Source organism: Capricornis sumatraensis, chromosome X (assembly GCF_032405125.1).
Source record: "Capricornis sumatraensis isolate serow.1 chromosome X, serow.2, whole genome shotgun sequence".
Taxonomy (NCBI): domain Eukaryota; kingdom Metazoa; phylum Chordata; class Mammalia; order Artiodactyla; family Bovidae; genus Capricornis; species Capricornis sumatraensis.
Genome location: NC_091092.1, coordinates 9,299,130 through 9,319,428, shown reverse-complemented (window position 1 = coordinate 9,319,428; position 20,299 = coordinate 9,299,130). Strand labels below are relative to the sequence as shown.

At 41.6% G+C, this 20,299-nt stretch overlaps 1 protein-coding gene across 1 annotated transcript in view; it reads right to left on the bottom strand.

Moving 5' to 3' along the window:
- The window catches only part of BTK (Bruton tyrosine kinase), a 32,128-nt gene that overhangs the window by 5,700 nt on the left and 6,129 nt on the right, over positions 1-20,299 (bottom strand). Inside the window, exons 2-14 of the mRNA XM_068962055.1 lie at positions 17,903-18,069; positions 17,251-17,349; positions 15,441-15,506; positions 13,840-13,921; positions 5,672-5,800; positions 5,288-5,355; positions 4,305-4,492; positions 3,252-3,314; positions 2,622-2,676; positions 2,256-2,335; positions 1,949-2,076; positions 1,054-1,128; positions 301-472 (exon numbers count right to left, since the gene is read on the bottom strand). Coding sequence (XP_068818156.1) covers positions 301-472; positions 1,054-1,128; positions 1,949-2,076; positions 2,256-2,335; positions 2,622-2,676; positions 3,252-3,314; positions 4,305-4,492; positions 5,288-5,355; positions 5,672-5,800; positions 13,840-13,921; positions 15,441-15,506; positions 17,251-17,349; positions 17,903-18,043 — 1,346 coding nt within the window. The 5' untranslated portion in view covers positions 18,044-18,069. The remainder of the gene's footprint in view (positions 1-300; positions 473-1,053; positions 1,129-1,948; positions 2,077-2,255; positions 2,336-2,621; positions 2,677-3,251; positions 3,315-4,304; positions 4,493-5,287; positions 5,356-5,671; positions 5,801-13,839; positions 13,922-15,440; positions 15,507-17,250; positions 17,350-17,902; positions 18,070-20,299) is intronic.

Sequence of the window (20,299 nt, the reverse complement as noted above, 5' to 3'; positions counted from 1 at the left end):
AGGAAACAAGTCCAGGGCTGAGTGAACACTAAGGGTACATTAGAATGTCTTCCTTTTGAAAGTCTCATTCTCTACATTTACCCTCAAATACCGTCAAGATGATACCCGCCCATGAGCAATACTATTCTCCATCAGTATCAAAGAGAAATGAGTACCTTAGCAGTTAGGACTCACACCAATCAAAGGTTGACCTCAGGCCCAGGTCCCAAATCCCCCTTGTTATAAATCACCTTAAACCACAGTGGGAACCGTCCTTGTAATTCCTACTGGATGGAGAGTTGGGTTTGGACTGTAACTCACATCATGACTTTGGCTTCTTCAATGAACTCATCCTCAGACATGGAGCCTTCTTTGATCATCTTGATGGCCACATCATACTGGCCCCTCCACTTCCCATACTTCACTACTCCAAATTGTCCAGTCCCCAGCTCCTTCAAGAAGGTCAAGTCCTTTGGATCGATTTCCCATGATCCTATAATAACAACGCCTTGATGTGATTCTTTGAGTCATGTATGTATAATTTCTACAATAGACTAGAATCCCTACTGGGGGTAGAAATAGACAAGCAGTAGAAGGGAAAGTCTCAGGGGTACTAATTCATTTTTGCTCAGGTAAATCTCAGGGACAGGGGATTGCTGATTGGAAGAGTCTGGGAATTTTTGGTACAAGTCAGGCATAGAGCAAGAAGATCAACTAGACAACATCTTTAAAAAATCCCTTTATGATATTTTCCCCACAATTGAAAAAAAACCCAAATCTTTATGAATCTATGTTTTTGCAGTCCCAGTAGGAGCCACCAGAGGGATAAAACTCATTAGATAACTTTGATTTGGCCCTGTCTTAACACATTATTGACTGGGGGATTTTTGCAGAAACTAACACCTCTGGCATTTATAGGTCTCCGGTCAATAATGTGTTAACATTCCTTGTGGCAGCTGGGATGGAACAGTGAACTGCAAGAATGATTGAGAGGCAAGGTCTGGCTGGGTCTGCCAGATGGAGTAGTGCTTGCAACTGGCTGGTCCACCCTGCCCTAGAGAAATAAGCACTTACCGTATCCCAGGCCTGCAGTGGAAGGCGCATTCTTGTTTTGTTGAGACACTGGATATTTGAGCCTAGATATGAGCCCTAAAACATACAGAGAGGGTCATGCTGCTGGTGCAGAGCAGGGAATGAGATGCCCTGCACACTTAATGCCTCACACTTCCAGTATCCATCTTTCTAGTACATTTTGAATCCCAAAAGATTGCCATGAAGCTGAATTTTTCTGAAAGTTTCTCCTCTTATAAATGTTTTTCAGGGACCAAAAAAAAAAAAAAAAAGAAAATACTAACTGAAGTATGCTCCCCAGCTAAATATATCCCCACCTCCCAGTCCAGGCTTAACTCACATCCTCCTTCTCCTTTTGATACTGAAAAGTGTAATTGGAACCCCATAAAATGACAGCCTTCATACTGCCTTGCCTGGACATGGTGGACAGCTGCAAGCCTTCTTGATGAAGCTTTTCCCATGTATTCATGTTCTCCCCAATCTCCCGGTTTTTAGAATGTCTACACTGCTTAGAAATTCTCTTCTGATGCTTTTGAACCTGTATGTTCTTTAAGGGCAAGGACCTAAAGTAATAGTTTTTGTGTGTTCTCTAGTAGCAAAATTACGGAGTAGACACTAGGAGTTCAATGAATATTGCTGATTGATTAATTACCAGTCTCTTCTATGTCCTTCCTTAGCACTGAGCATCAATCACCAAATAAGAAGTCAGTCCCTACTGGGTGTAAGGTCTGCCTTTGACCTCCTCTTCACTTGACTTCAATCCAGCATCACAGGGGTTCATTTTCACAGCTAATTGTCACTACCCTATGAGGCTTAATGTTTCACCTAACCACCTTGTCCTAAATTCCTTCTCTTGGTACTTGTCACACCCTTCTTCTCTGGTTTCCCTGGTACTTACCAGCAGAGTTATGCTGATGGTAGTTAATGAGCTCAGGGATAGTGCTGAAAAGGTGCTTCTCAGCCAGGTAATACTGGCTCTGAGGTGTGGAACACACGACATAATGGCGTATCACCCCTTGAGGTTCCCTGAAGAAGTGGACGCTGAGTCAGCAACTCGGGAGCAAGGGCCCAAAGGACCCAAGAAGTGAAGTGAGGTGAGTTTTGAGTTTAAGCGACAGAGGAAGTGGGAGAAGCACTTCATTAAGGAACTGTTGGATGGGTGCCCCTGTTCTTTTCCCCCAGGGCCTTAAAACAGTAACACTCACCCTGTAGATTTGGCAAACACAGACACGGTATATTTTCCAGCTTTGCTGGAGTCTCTGACAATGAAGCCTCCTTCTTTACCCTGAAAAGATGGGAAAAGAAGCTGACCATCAGGAGGAAATGGCACTGCCACCAGCATCCCAACTGCCCAAACCCAAGACAAAACAGAAGCCCTGATTTCACTGCCAAGTTCCACATTTGAGCTGCAGCCTTGTTGCTTTTGACACTGCACAGTGTAATTGGGACCCCATCAAATGAGAGCCTTGACACTGCCTTGCCTGGAGGTGGTGGACAGCAGCAAGCCCTCAATTCGGGATCCTTGCTTGTGGTGCAAAGAGACTGCCATTTACTTGTGGTCACACACTTACCTCTTGCTTCAACAGCTGCTCAGCTTGACTCCGAGTCATGTGTTTGGAATACCACCTGGAAAGGGAGAGTGCTTGGCTGGCTTCTAAGTCATGGCCTGAGTGGCTCGTTAGAGTGCTGTCTGTGGCTCATCCGTGCCATTGAGTCAGTCAGTTCACTCCACTGCTATTTACTGAGTGCCTGTCATGTGCATAGCACACTATATCCTTTTCCCAAAGCCTGCTTGTTGCTGAAGAATTGTGGAAATGGAGAGCAAGTGGCAGAAGGTTGCAGGAAACAGATGAGGGTCAGAGCCTTCAAAGACAACCCACTTCCCTGATTCAGGAGAATGGACAACCAGAATAGTTTGCCATTTTTCACCCTTTCAAATGTTTCCTATCAGGCTGTGGTTTTCTTTGAGTGTAGTTATTCCGATTTGGAGAGGAGGGGGTATGGTGATCTCTCCAGCTTCCATCAACAGGGTGTTTGGGATAAGGGTAAGATGTAGGCACTATCAGTTGAATTGGTGGCATCATTTGACCCAGTTGATGCTGATTTTAATAAGTATCTTGATATCAAAATTTTGTTGAAAGTATGAAAAAGGTTTATACGGTATTGTGAAGATTCTATGCTGGGAACATAAGCATACTCACTCATACATTTCTATGGAGTCCTCCGCTTCAGTTACATAGTTACTAGGGATGTAGCCTTCCTGCCTGTAGAGGAGACAACAGGGTTGATCATCCAACACTCCCCAATCTGGGTGAGAGACGGATTTGTTTACCTTGTATCCTGGGGCTCAAAACCAGTCTCAAATGGTGGTATATAAAATGTCCTGCCCTCAAAGAGGATCATGTTGCCAATGCACAGCTAGGCCGGTGGAGTGTGTAGCTTCTGCACTTGCAGCTCTGATCACATATGCTCCACAACACGTGGGCTCAGGGAGGGGGCCACGTGCAGAGCTGCGCTCTGGGAAGTACTTGGGGGGAGAGCATATTCCCTTTGATGTGGGAAGAACAATTTCTGATCAGGATACTGAGTAGGGGAGTTACGATGCAGGACTTTGCATGTGTGTAGAGTAGGTGGGTGGAGAAGGCAATGGCACCCCACTCCAGTGCTCTTGCCTGGAAAATTCCACGGACGGAGGAGCCTGGTAGGCTGCTGTCCATGGGGACGCTAGGACTCGGACACGACTGAGCGACCTCACTTTCACGTTTCACTTTCATGCATTGGAGAAGGAAATGGCAGTCCACTCCAGTGTTCTTGCCTGGAGAATCCCAGGGACGGGGGGAGCCTGCTGGGCTGCCGGTGACTTAGCAGCAGCAGCAGAGTAGGTGGGAGGGATTCCCTGGCAGCTCAGCTCGTAAAGAATCCACCTGCAATGCAGGAGCCCCTGGTTTGATTCTTGGGTTGGGAAGATCCCCTGGAGAAGGGATAGGCTACCCACTTCAGTGTTCTTGGGCTTCTCTGGTGGCTCAGATGGTAAAGAATCTGCCCACAATCTGGGAGACCTGGGTTCAGTCTCTGGGTTGGGAAGATCCCCTGGAGGAGGGCACCCCACTTCAGTATTCTTGGCTGGAGAATCCCCATGGACAGAGGAGCCTGGTGGGCTACAGTCCATGGGGTCACAAAGAGTCAGACACGACTGAGCGACTAAGCACAAAGTAGATGGATACAAGGCTCAGGGAGAGCGGACATGAACTCACCCATTTTTATCCCGGGCACGCCACCAGGGTAAGTTGCTCTCCTCCAGGATAAAATACTCATTGCCCTTATGCAGCTGTAGATCATTTGCATTCATTGGCATGTAGTCATAAAGGGCTACAACTTTTTTCAGCTCACTTGTCGAGACAGGTGCTGCTGTTGGCTCAGGGGGCAGTGGCTTTTTTAAGATCTGTGTTGTTAGGAAAAAGAAGTTGGGGAGATTGGCTAGATATCAGGCACTCCCAACCATTCTAACCCAAATCAGGCAAAATAAAAGGTTTATTCAACATTTACTCAACAACCATTTTTAAGCACCCCTGCAGAGTCTCTCAGCATGGAATGCTCATCAGAACCGTCTTGTGGGCAGTTAACAATCCCAACACCCAAGCAGTTTCAAAGACCAACTATGTCAAAATCTCTGGGGGTTGGACCCAGGCATCAGTGTTCATAAAGCTTCTTGGGCAAAAACCCTGTACAGCCCCCATCTGGAAAATTTAGCACTAAACTAGTACATGGACCCACTAAGTGGCTCTGAATCTTCTTTTCTTTGTTTGTAAAATGAACGTAATAAGAATTCCTGCCTTGCTTACCTACAATATATGAGAAAAGCCTTTCTAGACCTCCAAAAGTAACCCCCAAAATCAAGTTTTAAAGTAATATATTAGTGGTAAATTCAAGATATTGGGTATATGGGCATTCACTGTTAAAATTTTTCAATTTTATGTTTGAAAATATTTTTCATTTAAAAAAATCAGGCTTTGTTTTGTTCTAAACAAGCGATTGGATTAAATGGTTGCCAAGAGCTTCCTAATAAGCCTCTGTCTCTCCACCAAAGAGGAAGTCCTACTTAGAAGGCCAGATCCCCTATCTCAACAAGAATACCAGTTTACACTGCCATATCCCAGGGAGAATTCTAAGACTCTGGTCTGTTTTCTGGGTGTGACTGTAAATTTCCATTGAAGCAGCACCCAATTTCCCTGTATACCTGGTCCTCCTCAGGTGTGGGAGGAAGAGGCTTTTTTGTCTTGCGGTGAGAACTCCCAGGTTTTAAGCCTGCAAAGTAAGAAACCAGCGATCATAGCTACAGAGTGCATATTTGGGAAGGGCCCAGGGACAGGTTTGGTCAGGAACTTTACTCTTGTATTTGGGGGCTTTACATAAGTTATGAAAAGTCTTGATGGCTGCAGCCCAATGCCAGTTTTCCCAGCTAGAAAGAACAGAGCATCAGCTGGATTTTGGTTCCCACCCATCCTCTCCCCCAGGCTCCTTTGTACACTGGCCAAAATGTACAGACCTGGGTTTGATAGAACCCTGAGAAAGTGATGGATAGAGTCAAAGGGGGAGAGATTATACTGATCAGATCTCTTACTTCCATTTCTGTTCTCCAAAATTTGGCAGCCCATAGCATTTTTGGCTGTCTGAGAGCAGCAGAGATACTGCCCATCAATCCAGAAGCAAGGGTGATATTTCTGTACCAGATCATTGTTGTACCGGATTACTGTAAGAGAAGAAAAGAGAGAGAGAGGTGACATTTGACTTGTGGAAGAATCTACCTTAGGCATGTTTTCCTCTTTGAGTGTAGTGGTGAACTTCAGACAACTGCCGCTTCCTCAGCCACCCTGAAGGGAAGCAAACGCAGGACCAGTTGGCTCACATGCTTCGCCGTGGAGCGTTCCTGTGTCATTCTCTTCAGCGGTTCTTTTACGATGACTATCTCTCAACCAGTGATCAAAGCGATAAGAATATCTGATGTCTCCAGAGCCCCAGAACAAAAATATGTTATCTATGGTTTCCCGGTAGCCATTACAATCTTCCTGTAAAGCAGATGTTGACTCTGGTGGTCTTTCCCAGAAAAGGGAAACAATGTGACAAGCCAGCTCTCACTCCGGCTCTCAATATACCAGTGCCCCAGCTTCTGGAGTGCTCTTTTAGAGCTATTTGTCTTTGTGAAAACTCCTGCCTTGCACTTTCTGTGTTCATGAAACAGTCACCAGAACAGAGCTCAGGATCAAAGGAAGGTGATTTTGCCTCTAGAATAAACATAGTTCGATCTTCCTAGGGCCACTGAGGAGGGTTGAGCTCCTTGTGGGAGATACACACAGCACTTCTATTTCCCTCACAGGGTTGTGAGGCCCAAAAGGTCTCTCAGAATAGACAACAGGGTGGGTTGCAGATAGTAGGAATTAGTTTTACAGTTTTTAATGCTGTGGTATTGCAAGAAGTTTAACCGGAAGTTGATTAGACAAGTCATCCTGGGATCCTGTTGCCAGATGACAGAGAAGCAAAGACAAAGGAAATAACTGACGATAGCTAGCTTTGGGCCAAAGATTTAGGCTAGCTTAAGAATGTGCATATTTGAGGACATACTCATTTCAGCATTTGATGCTAAAAAGAAGCCCTGCATAACTTTTTTTAAAAGATAAAAATAAAAACAAAATAAAACCTTCCTTTGTAGAGAGCAGCTTAAGCCCTTAAGAGCTTGCTAGTCACACTCTACTCATTCAAGACTTTGGAGGAGGCCTAGAAGCTACTGGTGGCCAGGTGCATTTTACAGGCAAATGAAGAAAAAGTGCTGCCTCTCTCTTTCTTTCTTTCTTTTTTTAAAGTGCCATCTTGATGCTTTTCTAAACATGGATTTGAAGACTTCTAACCAGTGTCTCCTGCCCACACACACTCACCCCTCACTTTTTCAGCATATCCCTTCACCATTCCACCAAATGCAGAGTGCTGGGAGCTGATCAGATGGAGTGCAAGCTAAAAGGGGCTACATTGTCTGTAGAGGATTTTAAAATAATAATAAAGCCAATCAAAAGTCTGTAGGCCTTCTATTATCCTTATTGCCAAATTCAGACTTAAATTGAAGAAAGCAGGGAAAACCACTAGACCATTCAGGTATGACTTAAATCAAATCCCTAACGATTATACAGTGAAAGTGAGAAATAGATTTAAGGGCCTAGATCTGATAGACAGAGTGCCTGAACTACAGACAGAGGTTCGTGACACTGTACAGGAGACAGGGAGCAAGACCATCCCCAAGAAAAAGAAATGCAAAAAAAGCAAAATGGCTGTCTGAGGAGGCCTTACAAATAGCTATGAAAAGAAGAGAAGCAAAAAGCAAAGGATAAAAGGAAAGATATACCCATTTGAATGAAGAGTTTCAAAGAATACCAAGGAGAGATAAGAAAGCCTTCCTCAGTGATCAGTACAAGGAAATAGAGGATAACAATAGAATGGGAAAGACTAGAGCTCTTGTCAAGAAAATTAGAGATATCAAGGCAACATTTCATGCAAAGATGGGCTCGATAAAGGACAGAAATGGTATGGACCTGACAGAAGCAGAAGATATTAAGAAGAGGTGACAACAATACACAGAAGAACTGTACAAAAAAGATCTTCATGACCCAGATAATCACGATGGTGTGATCACTCACCTAGAGCCAGACATCCTGGAATGTGAAGTCAAGTGGGCCTTAGGAAGCATCATTCCGAACAAAGCTAGTGGAGGTGATGGAATTCCAGTTGAGCTATGTCAAATCCTAAAAGATGATGCTGTGAAAGTGCTGCACTAAATATGTCAGACAATCTGGAAAACTCAGCAGTGGCCACAGGACTGGAAAAGGTCAGTTTTCATTCCAGTCCCAAAGAAAGGCAGTGCCAAAGAATGCTCAAACTACCACACAATTGCATTCATCTCACATGCTAGTAAATTCATGCTCAAACTTCTCCAATCCAGGCTTCAACAATACGTGAACCGTGAACTTCCAGATGTCCAAGCTGGTTTTACAAAAGGCAGAGGAACCAGAGATCAAATTGCCAACATCCACTGAATGATCGAAAAAGCAAGAGAGTTTCAGAAAAACATCTATTTCTGCTTTGTTGACTATGCCAAAGCCTTTGACTGTGTGGAGTCAATAAACTGTGGAAAATTCTGAAAGAGATGGGAATACCAGACCACCTGACCTACTTCTTGAGAAATCTGAATTTAGGTCAGGAAGCAACACTTAGAACTGGACATGGAACAACAGACTGGTTCCAAATAGGAAAAGGAGTACCTCAAGGCTGTATATTGTCATCCTGCTTATTTAACTTATATGCAGAGTACATCATGTGAAATGCCGGGCTGAATGAAGCACAAGCTGGAATCAAGATTGCTAGGAGAATAACAACCTCAGATATGCAGATGACACCACCCTTATGGCAGAAAGTGAAGAAGAACAAAAGAGTTTCTTGATGAAAGTGAAAGAGAAAGTTGGCTTAAAGCTCAACATTCAGAAAACTAAGATCATGGCATCTGGTCCCATCACTTCATGGCAAATAGATGGGGAAACAGTGGAAACAGTGGCAGATTTTATTTTTCTGGGATCCAAAATCACTGCAGATTGTGACTGCAGTCTTGAAATTAAAGGACACTTGCTCCTTGGAAGAAAAGCTATGACTAACCTAGACAGCATATTAAAAGGCAAAGACATTACTTTGCCAACAAATGTCTGTCCAGTCAAGGCTATGGTTTTTCCAGTGGTCATGTATGGATGTGAGAGTTGCACTTTAAAGAAAGCTGAGTGCTGAAAAATTAATGCTTTTGAACTGTGGTGTTGGAGAAGACTCTTGAGAGTCTCTTGGACTGCAAGGAGATCCAACTAGTCCATCCTAAAAGAGATCAGTCCTGGGTGTTCATTGGAAGGACTGATGTTGAAGCTGAAACTACAATACTTTGGCCACTTGATGTGAAGAGGTGACTCATTTGAAAAGACCGTGATCCTGGGAAAGACTGAAGGCAGGAGAAGGGGACGACAGAGGATGAGATGGTTGGATGGCATCACTGACTCAATGGGCATGAGTTCAAGTAAATTTCGGAAGTTGGTGATGGACAGGGAGGCTGGGCATGCTGCAGTCCATGGGGTTGCAAAGAGTTGGACAGGACTGAGTGACTGAACTGAACTGAACTCTAGCAATTCTGAACAATGTTTCAGATACTCTTCCTAGCTAGAACTGATTGCTCCTACCCTCTGCTTGCCCCACCCCTCCCTCGTGCCATGCCCATCACTGAGGGATTTGAAGAACCTTGGGTGCAGGCTTCAGCACCAGTAGACATTTCAAAACTCTTAATCAACAACTAGCTGCTCTGATAAATTAAGCTATCCTAATATGCTAATGAGAGGCTATAGGACTTTCTAACCCCCTACCTCCAGCACAGTCATTAAGAACCCACCCTACATTTCCGAATAGTTAAGAGATCCCTCGAAGATGACACTCTTCTTTTGTTGGTTAATGCAGAGCTGGTATTTCCAACTACTTAGAACTGCAAAGGCAGTGTCTGTTACAAACTGAATGTTTGTGTCCCCCTAAATTCATATAATGATGCCCCCATGTGATATTAGGAGATGTGGCCTTAGGAAGGTACTCAGGTCATGAGAGTGGAACCTCAAGATGAGATTGAAGTGAAATGAAGAAGTGAAGCCACTCAGTCGTGTCCAACTCTTTGCGACCCCATGGACTATAGCTTACCAGGCTCCATCCATGGGATTTTCCAGGCAAGAATACTGGAGTGGGTTGCCATTTCCTTCTCCAGAGGATCTTCCAGACCCAGGGATTGAACCAGGGTCTCCCACATTGCAGGCAGACGCTTTACCGTCTGAGCCACCAAGGTGAGATTAGTGCCCTTATAAGAAGAGACTGGAGAGAGATTCTCTTTCTCTGCCATATGAGAACCAGTGAGAAAAGTGACCAGTCAGCAAGCCAGGTAGAAAGTTCTCACCAGCAACCAAACTGGCCAACACCTTGGTCTTGGATTCCCCAGCTTCCAAAACTGTGAGAAATAAATGTTTGTTGTTTAAATCACTTGATCTATGATATTTTGTTGTGGCAGAACTAGGAGAAAACTGCTTACTTCGCCAGTGCATGGGGCCACAAAGCACTAATGGTTGATGCACATTCCAAGTATATCATGGACTGATCTCTCATATCCATTTTTGTCAGGATAATGGCTCAAATTCAGTTTGGGGCATGAGTGATTGATTACCCTCCATATACATCATTGGAGTTTCACAAATGCCACTCATTCGTTTTGGTGAGGTCAGGTCTTTTGCTCATTTTTGAAGCTACAGTTAGGATAGGCTCTATTGAGCTTGACCAAATGAAGACAAGTGTCTGTGGTGCTGTAATACTGAAGTGCCCACTGTCATGTTCAAGGAAATGGAAGGAGAGAGCTCAGGGCTCAAGGATACAAGGTTTGCGTGGAAAGTACCACTGAAAAGAGATGGCAGTTCAATATGAGATACCTGACATCCTACTTTTTAAATTGAGGTATGAATGTGAATGTGTTAGTCGCTCAGTCATGTCCAGCTCTTTGCAACTCCATGTAATCTGCCAGGCTTCTCTGTCCATGGGATTTTCCAGGCAAGATACTGGAGTGGGTTGCCATTTCCTTCTCCAGGGGATCTTCCCCACCCAGAGGTAGAACCCAGGTCTCCTGCACTGCAGGGAGCTTTTTTTTTTTTTTTTTTTTTTTTTTTACCATCCGAGCCACCAGGGAAGCCCTTGAGGTATAGCTTACATATCAATATATAAATTGAGATATAGCTAATATATAATAAAACATGCAATCTGAGGTATCCAGCTAGCCACATTTGTGTAAAACCATTTAACCACCACTCAGATCCAGCACCTCAGAAGGCTCCCTCGTGCCTCTTCACAGCCAATACTGCTACAGAGGTAGCCTGTATACCATGAGGCCCCCTTCTCATGTTAGTGATTTGCAATTGGTGCATTTCACTCCAGAGTGGGATAACATCACCAGAGTGGGATTTTACAGCTTCCAGAGATCTCATTATTGGCATTGCCAGCATCTGGGGCTGTTCTGAGATCTTTAGGATTTGCATCTAAATCTCCCAACAACTGTGGTGTTTGTTGCAAGGCAGCTACTTTGGGGCTGGTTAGCCCAAGTAGATTCTGGAGTAAATGAAAAAAAAAATGCTTTCAGTAAAACACAAGGGAAGAGGAAGCAAAATTGAACCAATGAACCAACTGAAGTAGCAGTGGTTTCTGTTTGTTTTGGTTTTGTTTTTACTGTTGGAATTTTACTTACCTATGAAACTTTAATAGCAGGCCATAATCAACATAGTGAGGTTAATATCAGAGTCAATAAAACAGGTTTACATGTTGACTAGTCTTATCCTCAGTCATTACTCATAAATTGAATATAGTGGGCACTCTATATATTTTTGAGCTAACCTACAACTGGTTTTGAAATTGGCGTTTGAAGTGTTAAAGGAATTACTAACTTATACATACCACATTTTTTCCCTTTTGGTTCTCACTCATCTAGTATGTCCCACCTTCCCCTATTTCCAAACTAAATCCTAGCTGTCCATCAGTGTGGATCCCAAGTTGGTGGTGATTGTTCTGCAGAAAAATCACTTAACACATCTATTCGTTGGTTGCCTTCTGTGTGCAAGGCAATGTATAAGGTACTATGGAGAGAACAAAAGAAGTACAAATATATATGCCCTCTGGAACTCCAGCTCAGCCTCTGCATATATTTCTCTGCCTTGTAGGTGGCATCTTGGTTTAGAGCACAGACTTTGGAGCCTGAGTTCAAAGCCTGACCATGCCACTTACTAACTGAGTGCCTTTGGGCCAGTTACTTAACCTCCTATACCTCTGGGTTTGTTTTTTTGTCTCTGAAATGGGGATGGTGAAATTAACTGCCTCGTGTAGCTGATAGGAAGAAGAAATCAGTTAACGTACATCAAGGACTTAAGATCTTGGATCATAATAAGCATTACTGAAGTCTTTGCTCATTTTGTACCCTCAAGACTAAAGGTGACCTCTTCAAAACATGCCAGGAACTGAACTACGTGGTACAAGATATTGCCTATTTGTAATGTCCACATGGCTTTACTCTTAAAATATCTTGTACCCAACTACAGGTGCAATTTCTGGGCTTGAGAACCAGGCAGCACAAAACTCTGCGATGAGTTTAGGCTTTAGCGTCAACCAGACTTAGGGATGTAGTAAGAACCCAGGCTCCACAGCTCACTAGCTATGTGCCCTTGAGCAACTTACTTAACCTCTTAGAGCTTCAGTTCCCTCATCTGTAATTAGGGGTATAATACATACTAAATAAGCTTATCGGCAGGATTAAACGTGCCAGTATGTTTGAAGCACTTGGCATAGAGCCTGGTACAGAATTAATGCTCATTAGGTGTTAGTTGTTTTCAGCCTAAGGTTGCTGTGAGAATTAAATGAGATAATGATTACAAGATATCTAGCTTAGTGTCTGGCACACAAAAAGAACTAAGTAAATGACCCCTCTGTTTCTTTCTCCTCTTTTGGCTCGAAAGATCTGATGATTTTTGTATTGGCCAATCAGACTTGCATTCAAGGGACTGAACAAAGCTGGTGTAGTCAACCACCAAATATCAGAATCTACATGTTTATTAAGACAAAGGGCTGTCATGCAATAACCCAACCATGCTGTTATCAGTCTGCCATCCTTCCTGTTTCTCTAGGCAGCCTTTCCTGATGTCAACTCAACCAGTTAATCTCTCAGTCACTTGACATGTGGCTATATATACACACAAATATGTGTGCATGCATCCTGTGTAAGCATTTACAGTCGAGTTTATCTGAGCATACTATATGGTCTATGTGAAAAACTGAACTATGTTCAATTGAGGTCCTCACAAAGCAAGGAACAGAAAATAGCTCTTTGGAAAATATTTACCAACAATGAAAAGATGTACAGTGCTTTCTTGTACATTGCTTTACAGTTGCTGTGTGCTTTCACATACATTACCTCCCAGAGATAGGTACCATGGACATCATTATTATTATCATCATTATTAACATATCATTATCATCGTCATCATCATTATTATTATCACCATCTTTCTCTTTCAGAAAAAGAACTTGAACCTCAAAGAAGCTTATTGGCCTACTTACCAGAGGTCACCCAGTTTATCAGTGGTAGAAGAAGACTTGGAACCAGGGTCTTTACTCTGACCCTAAGCACTCTCATAATCACATATTAATTTTTTGGGAACCAGATATTTCATATCTATGATTCAAAATATTGAAATAACCATTGAGTACCATACCACACCACCATTGTAAATTGGTGTAAAGAATGGGACCTTTTTATAAGTAGGGAAATGGAGGAGCCTATAATTACAAAATTGCATTAAAGAGACAGTGGTAGAACTGAGTTGAAACTCTTAGTCTAGCACCTGATCTTTCATCAAATATGAAGGAATATATTGTCAATTGTATCACTAATATTGAAGAAAATGAAATATTTCTTCCTCCCCTTCTCCTTTCTCATTCTCTCCCTCCTTCCCTTCCCCCCTTGCTTTTTTCACCTCCCTTCTTGCATCCATTCTTTTTTCTTCTCTCCTCCCTCTCTCCTTTCCTCCCTGTCCCCATTTTCTTTCCTTCTTTCTTTCTCTATCTTTTTCTCCCTCTCTCTCAATTTCTCTCTTTCCTTCCTCCCTCCCATCCTTCCTTTGGAAACTAGCTTATTTTCCAAGTAATTCTCACCATTTTTGAGCTGGTGAATCCAACGCTTCCTCAGGTCTTCGGTTGGGGAGAAGACATAGAGAGGCCCTTCATCATATACAACCTGGGGCAATGGACACACAGACTTCAGCAGTTAGGAGTCGGAAAAAAAAGAAAGACCTTGAAGCAACTAATCTTAAGCTACAACAGTGGGTTGCCATTTCCTTCTCCAGGGGATCTTCCCAACCCAGGGATCGATCCCAGGTCTCCCACATTGCAGGCAGATGCTTTAACATCTGAGCCACCAGGGAAGCCCTTGTATAATGACAGTGGAATACAAAAAGGCAGGCTCTTCAGTGAGCAGTGGGGCTGGTGTCATGCAAAGAATTCCTGAACAATTCATATCCAAGGATGTAGGATTAAGAAATTCTTAGCTTTGTGAATTCTCCTAGGTCCTCCTGAGTTGAGTTTCAATTCGTGTGTAAAATTAGTTCATAATCTTTGTGTTTATCCAATGAAGGATATTTTATGATCTTATTAAACTTTGTATAGAAGATAATTGAATGATTTATGTAACAAATCTTGATTAGTACATATGAATTATAAACTTCATCAATATGAGCAAAATTTTAACTCATGGCTAATTTTCCCCCCAATGCCTAGCGGCACCCCCTAGCCAATATTAGCCAAAATAAACTAAGTTTGGAACTACAGACCTATTCAAAAAGAGTGAAGTCTATATTAAGCATCATCATCAAATCAGTCAGTAGTTTTTGAACACTACACCTATACAAGACTTTGTGCTATGTGTTATGGAGATGTACAAAACATATAAAACATGGTTTCAACCCTCACAGATTTAGTAGACATCGCAGTAGATTCTAAAGTCAAATGTAAATTAATTGTGAATTACCTGCTATTTACCATTATCTACCAGGCCAGTCACAACATCAACTTAGTGAAAAACAATGGTAGGTTTTGTAAACTTTGTTATAGTCAGGGACATGAACAAGATCCTTTTACATTTTTTCTTTTTGCTTGTTAGTCTTGCTGTGCTCATAAATCCATGACAGAAAGCCCCCTCCCCTGAGACTTTCCACTTCCTTTTCTGGCTTTCACTGTTGCAGAGACTGCTTTATTCATGGTATGTAGCCTACAGAGTTCTAAGGACATAAGCAAACCAAATCAGAGATTGATTGAATCTGAAGCTCTTGCTCTCTCTGATGGCTTACATTGCATCTGTCAAACAGATGTCTATGTATGTGGCTCTTCAGTTATCCCAGACTTGAATAGAATTTAAGTTTATATGTAAATCTAATAGGGTTTCCCCACACTGAACTTCCTAATACTACTCCTTCCCTCCCCTTTTCTGTCTTTTCAACCCACATGACCACCATTAGATAGAGAGGCAGAACCAGAAGGAAGTGAAATGCTCACTCAACAAACAGCATCTTTCTCAATGCAGTTCTCATAGACAAGACACACCATAATAGAATTAGTGCCATTACGGATTCTCTTTGAGGTGTAAAGAGTAAAAGAAACTATGTTTGACTGGAAAATAGAAAAGCAAACACCCTCAGCCTGTGCCATCCCTGATGATTACATTACAGGTCCCCTTGTGAACTGATGAGAGAATACTTCACCTGGAAGGGGTAAGGGAACCTTTCAATATTTGAGATCTGCCCAGTTTCACTGCTCTCTTCCCTTCTCTGCAATGACAGAAAAAATCATAGTTATTGGTTGATGCATCACTCTTTTCTGGATTTCCTTAGGTACTGGGAGTCTTTTGCAGTGGTTCCACAAGACTATCCTGCATGGACAGTGCTAATCCTTAGTGATGACTTCCTATATTCCAGTGGGGACACGTAGCCATAGGATCCAGCACACCTTCATTCAAAAAAATCTCAAATTATTGAAGAAAGGGAGGTTACTCAATAAATGATGCTGGGACAAACATTTAACCACTAATATTGGCAGAGGTAGGAGAGTAGTTAAGGTAGCTATTTCACACCGTACACCAGAATAAATTCTCGATGGATTCAAGAGCTTATGAAAGAAATGAAACTATGAATAACAGAAAAAAGTGAATATTCATATAATTTTGTGAGAGGCAAGGCCTTTCTGATATAATACTAAAAGTTAGAACCATTGAGAGGAAGATGAGCTAATTTGATGACGTGGATTTTAAAACCCAGTATCGTTTAAAAAAAAAAATTCAAAGATAAATGAAAAACTGGAAAAATATTTTCAACAGATATTATAAAGTTAATATATCTAGATCTCTTAAAAAGTACTGGGAATAAGGTAAATATTTCAATAGAAAAGCAATTAAATATTTAAAAATTAAATCATTTTTGGCTTTCAAATTAGCAAATACTTAAATTATCTGGTGTTGAAAAGAATGTAGAGGCATAGATACTCTCATATTCAGCTTGTGGGAATATATAATATTCAAATTCTACTTCTACAAAATAGAATAAAACTATAAAAATAACCAAAGTGTACAGATTTCATTAAGAAAAGAACAAAATATTACTCCTAGGAAGTCATTATAAAGAATAACAAAGATACATAAAGATGTATGCAAGAATGTTCCCCTCAACATGATTTCTGATATAAAATAATTGGAAACAATTTAAATGTCTAGTAATAGGAGACTAGCTGAACAAATTAGAATAGATCCATGATAGGGAACACTATATAGTCATTAAAATCATATTATTAAAGATTACCTATTGTCCTGGGGAAAATTTTTCATATATTGGTAAATTGAAAATATAAGTGGCAAAGCAAGGTGTTTAGTATGATTCTGTGTTTTAAATATATAACATATATATTAGTGTGAGTGTATGTGTTGTTAATGGAGAAAAACATCAATAAGTCTGTACATGAGCAAATTAATAGTTGTTTTAGCTGACTAATGAGATTATGCAGAATTTTATCTTCTTTATGTGCTTTCTTTGTATTTTGCAGAGTCTCTGTAATAAACATGCATTTACTCTTGTCATCAGAAAAAAATGACATTTAAAAAAATCAGGAAATCAGTAGATTTTATGTCCTCAGGGAAATGAGAGAAGAAGCAGTGAGAATCTCAAGACTCAGAGCCCTAGGGTTCTGGCTTGCAGACTAATTCAAGTCTGTAAATCTGATCCCGGTGACTGAGGGAGTAAAACCAATCATCTCTGATCAGCTTGAACACTTGATGGGATATCATCTTAAAACTGGTGTTACAAGTTTTCCAGTTAAGTGAGTTGTTCTGCATCTGGGGAAAAAGACGTTGAGACTCAGCATAACAAATATGTGGTGGAGTGAAGAGCATATTGGTATAAGGGACCTTTGTGTGTCCCACCACTGCACAATATCACCAGTTTATTTACAGAGCATTGAAGTGTTCCAAGTTTCTGAACTCCACCCCACCCCCTGCGCCTGGTTCTAACAATGGTCTCTTCTCACCGGAATCTGTCTTTCAGGGGGAGGATTTTTCTCCGGAACCACTGTTTCAACGCAAGTGATCTTCTCAACATCTATTGAACCCTTCTTACTGCCTCTTTTCTGAGAAAGAGAATGAGGAAGAAATGGAGAAAGGTTAAGAGCGATTAAGCAACCAGATGATTAGATTTTGCTATTTCATCATTCAACATAGTGAGGTGACACCCACACTCTATATCAGGACCTGCCATTTTGAAAAAATGAATAGACAAACCAAACCCAAACAACTTCCAGAACTATTAACTTGATCTTTTTTGACTACCAGATGGAGAGCAAATGCATTGACTTTGTGTGCTTTGTTTTTATTTTAACATAAAAAAATAAGGAAACAATTTCCAACTCTTGGGTTTCATTCTCAATAATCATTTAATGAGTGCTCACCAACTTTGAAAATCCATGGTGAGATTTCCCTGATAGCTTCTTAGCATCTTTGAATTTTTGTTCCAGTATGACTTCCCAGTTCTGGGTTAGGAAATGCTTTGCTGAGTTTGAAGTGTACTTAGGTCCCTTCTATCTGGCTCCACCCCCGATTCCAACCAAAAAGGATCTACATCCTCACCAAGGCAGATTTAAGGCCAAGTCCTTAAAACTCAGGTTTCACAGCAGAGAAACTTACCCCGCGTTCAAAGTCATACTCATAGTAGGAAAGTTTTTGCACGGTTAAGAGAAAGAGGCGCTTCTTGAAATTTAAAGGTGATGTTTTCTTTTTCTGCTGCGATCGCTTCAGAAAGATGCTCTCCAATATCACTGCAGCCATCGCTTCTTTCTGGAGCTCACTGGGTGCTATTGATAATGAAAGTTCTTGAAGACCCAGCACATTGATCCTCCTCATCCCTCCTGGTTCCCCCTCAGCCTAGCCACCTACTTTCAAATAGAATAGAAATGTTCAAAGCTAACAAAGAACGATCTTCTTACCTTGATGTCCTCCTTCCATAACCCTCCTTTCTGCCAGTTTTCAGGTATAATGGATGCACACTGGATTGGGGTGATTGGTTCTACATTATGAGTTCATATAAACTGGGTTCTTGCCTAAGTCAATGGAGTGCTCTGGATATCAACGACATGTACCACGTGCTTGGTAATGTCTAGAAGCAACTCTACCCTAACCACCCTTTTACTGAATGTGCAGAATCTGTGAACAATAAAAAGTCTTGGTGCAGCTGTTGGACCTAATATCCCCAGAAGGTATAATGCAGGTGCCAGAACTCCACTGAGGCAGATATTGGACTTTCAGTTCCCAGTTTCCTAGACAGTGAGTGTAATTTTTCATACCTTGTCCCACTGGGGTCTGTAACCAAGGGGTCTAATAAGGATATGGAGGCTGCACCTGCAGTTGTGGACATATACTAACTGCCACTCAACCGATTTTGCCCATCCTTTGTAGCTCTGGCTGAGCTTTGCTCTAAAATTGAAAAACAATTTTTGAGAGGCAGTTGTTTTGCTTGGTTTTTGCTTTTCCCTTCCTTTTTGCTTAGATTCATTCTTTTGGATCATCAACTCTTAGAGATGCCATCTTTGATCATTTATGAAAAGTAACTTGTTTAGTCTCTCCAAACTTAACAATAATTCAGAAAGACTCAGTTTGGGTAACTGAAATATACAAAGGCAAAGAAAGTTACACAAAGTCACCCTTGGTTTTATTTTTTTTTTTAATTCAAACAAAACACACAGTTATTCACTTAAATGCATTATCTTGTAGTACTAATCCACAACTTTCATTAGAAAGATAAAGTGAAGACATAAATACTGACACAAAAACAGAGCATTAAAAAATTCTGAAAAAAAAAATCACCAAATGATCAGCCCCTTCCCCATCCAGTTTTGTTGGAAGTAAGTTCTTTTCCTGAAGGGGATAGATTTTGTTTTGTTTTAACTAAATTCCTTATGCTTTTGGTGGCAGAATAAAGTCAGTAGTTTTTTCCTACTTGACAAGCATAAGTTACTTCTCACACCAGGAAAGCAAGGGAATGGTTTGTATCGAAGTCTGAGGCTATCCACACCATTATTTTGCTCTTTCTTGTGGTGTAAACAGTTCTATTATTGTACTGAGGAGACAAAAATAGGTTACAGGAACACCAAGGATGTTCAGAACGATCACTTTGCTACTTGTTCATCATCTGGATGCCACTGTTCTCTGGTGATAGATTTTTTCAACTTTTTATAAGTGATTTTTTGAGAAAATCGGGCCAAGGAGTACACTTTTCCCTACACCTTGCCACACAGCTCTCTTCCATGATTCCCGGGTTTAAATCATCTCTCACAGGACTGAGAAACTGATAAGAGTTGTAGCATTCAGATCCAGCTCAATCCCCAAAGAGATTTCTTATAACATTAAGATTTTTCATTTACTCAGAAGTAGTGATAACCAACTAATAATGGTCGGCTCTCAGGTACTGCCAACTCATCGAGATCCTGTACTAATATCTTGTTTGTTCCCATGGTGAATCCCAATTAAGTACCTATTCACAACCAAAGATTCAACTTAGAAAAAAGAAAGTAATACCCTAAAGAAATCGAGTAACATGACCAGTAAATTGGATCATCTGAACAAACCACATCCAGCTGTGCCTCTTTTAGCTGAGTAAAGCACACCCGTCATTTTACCTTTAGCTTTGTTGCAAGCTCTTGGTGACTACACTCCCCGCTCAGACCCAGCATCTGCTTCAGCCTTGGCCTCTCCTCTTATTTCCCATAAGACAGGTCCTTCTGGAAGCTGCCTCTGTTCTTTTTGTTTTTCAGAACAAATCCAGTTTGTACAAGAGGAAGCCTTCCTCTCGTTCAAGTAGCTGTGTTGGGGTAGGGTTTAGAGCTGGTCTAAGTATGAGGAAGTAAGCCTCTCACTAGCCATCGCCCCTCTGAGCGTAGGGGGAAATGGCCTTTACCTGTAGATCACTGAGCTGGAGGACTGCTGGGATTTCCACGGCCTGATTGCTCCCTCTTTGATTGCTTCCCCCTATTCTTTGTGATCCATTCAAGACACACATGGTCTGACAATGTGGTAGCTCTTCCTTAG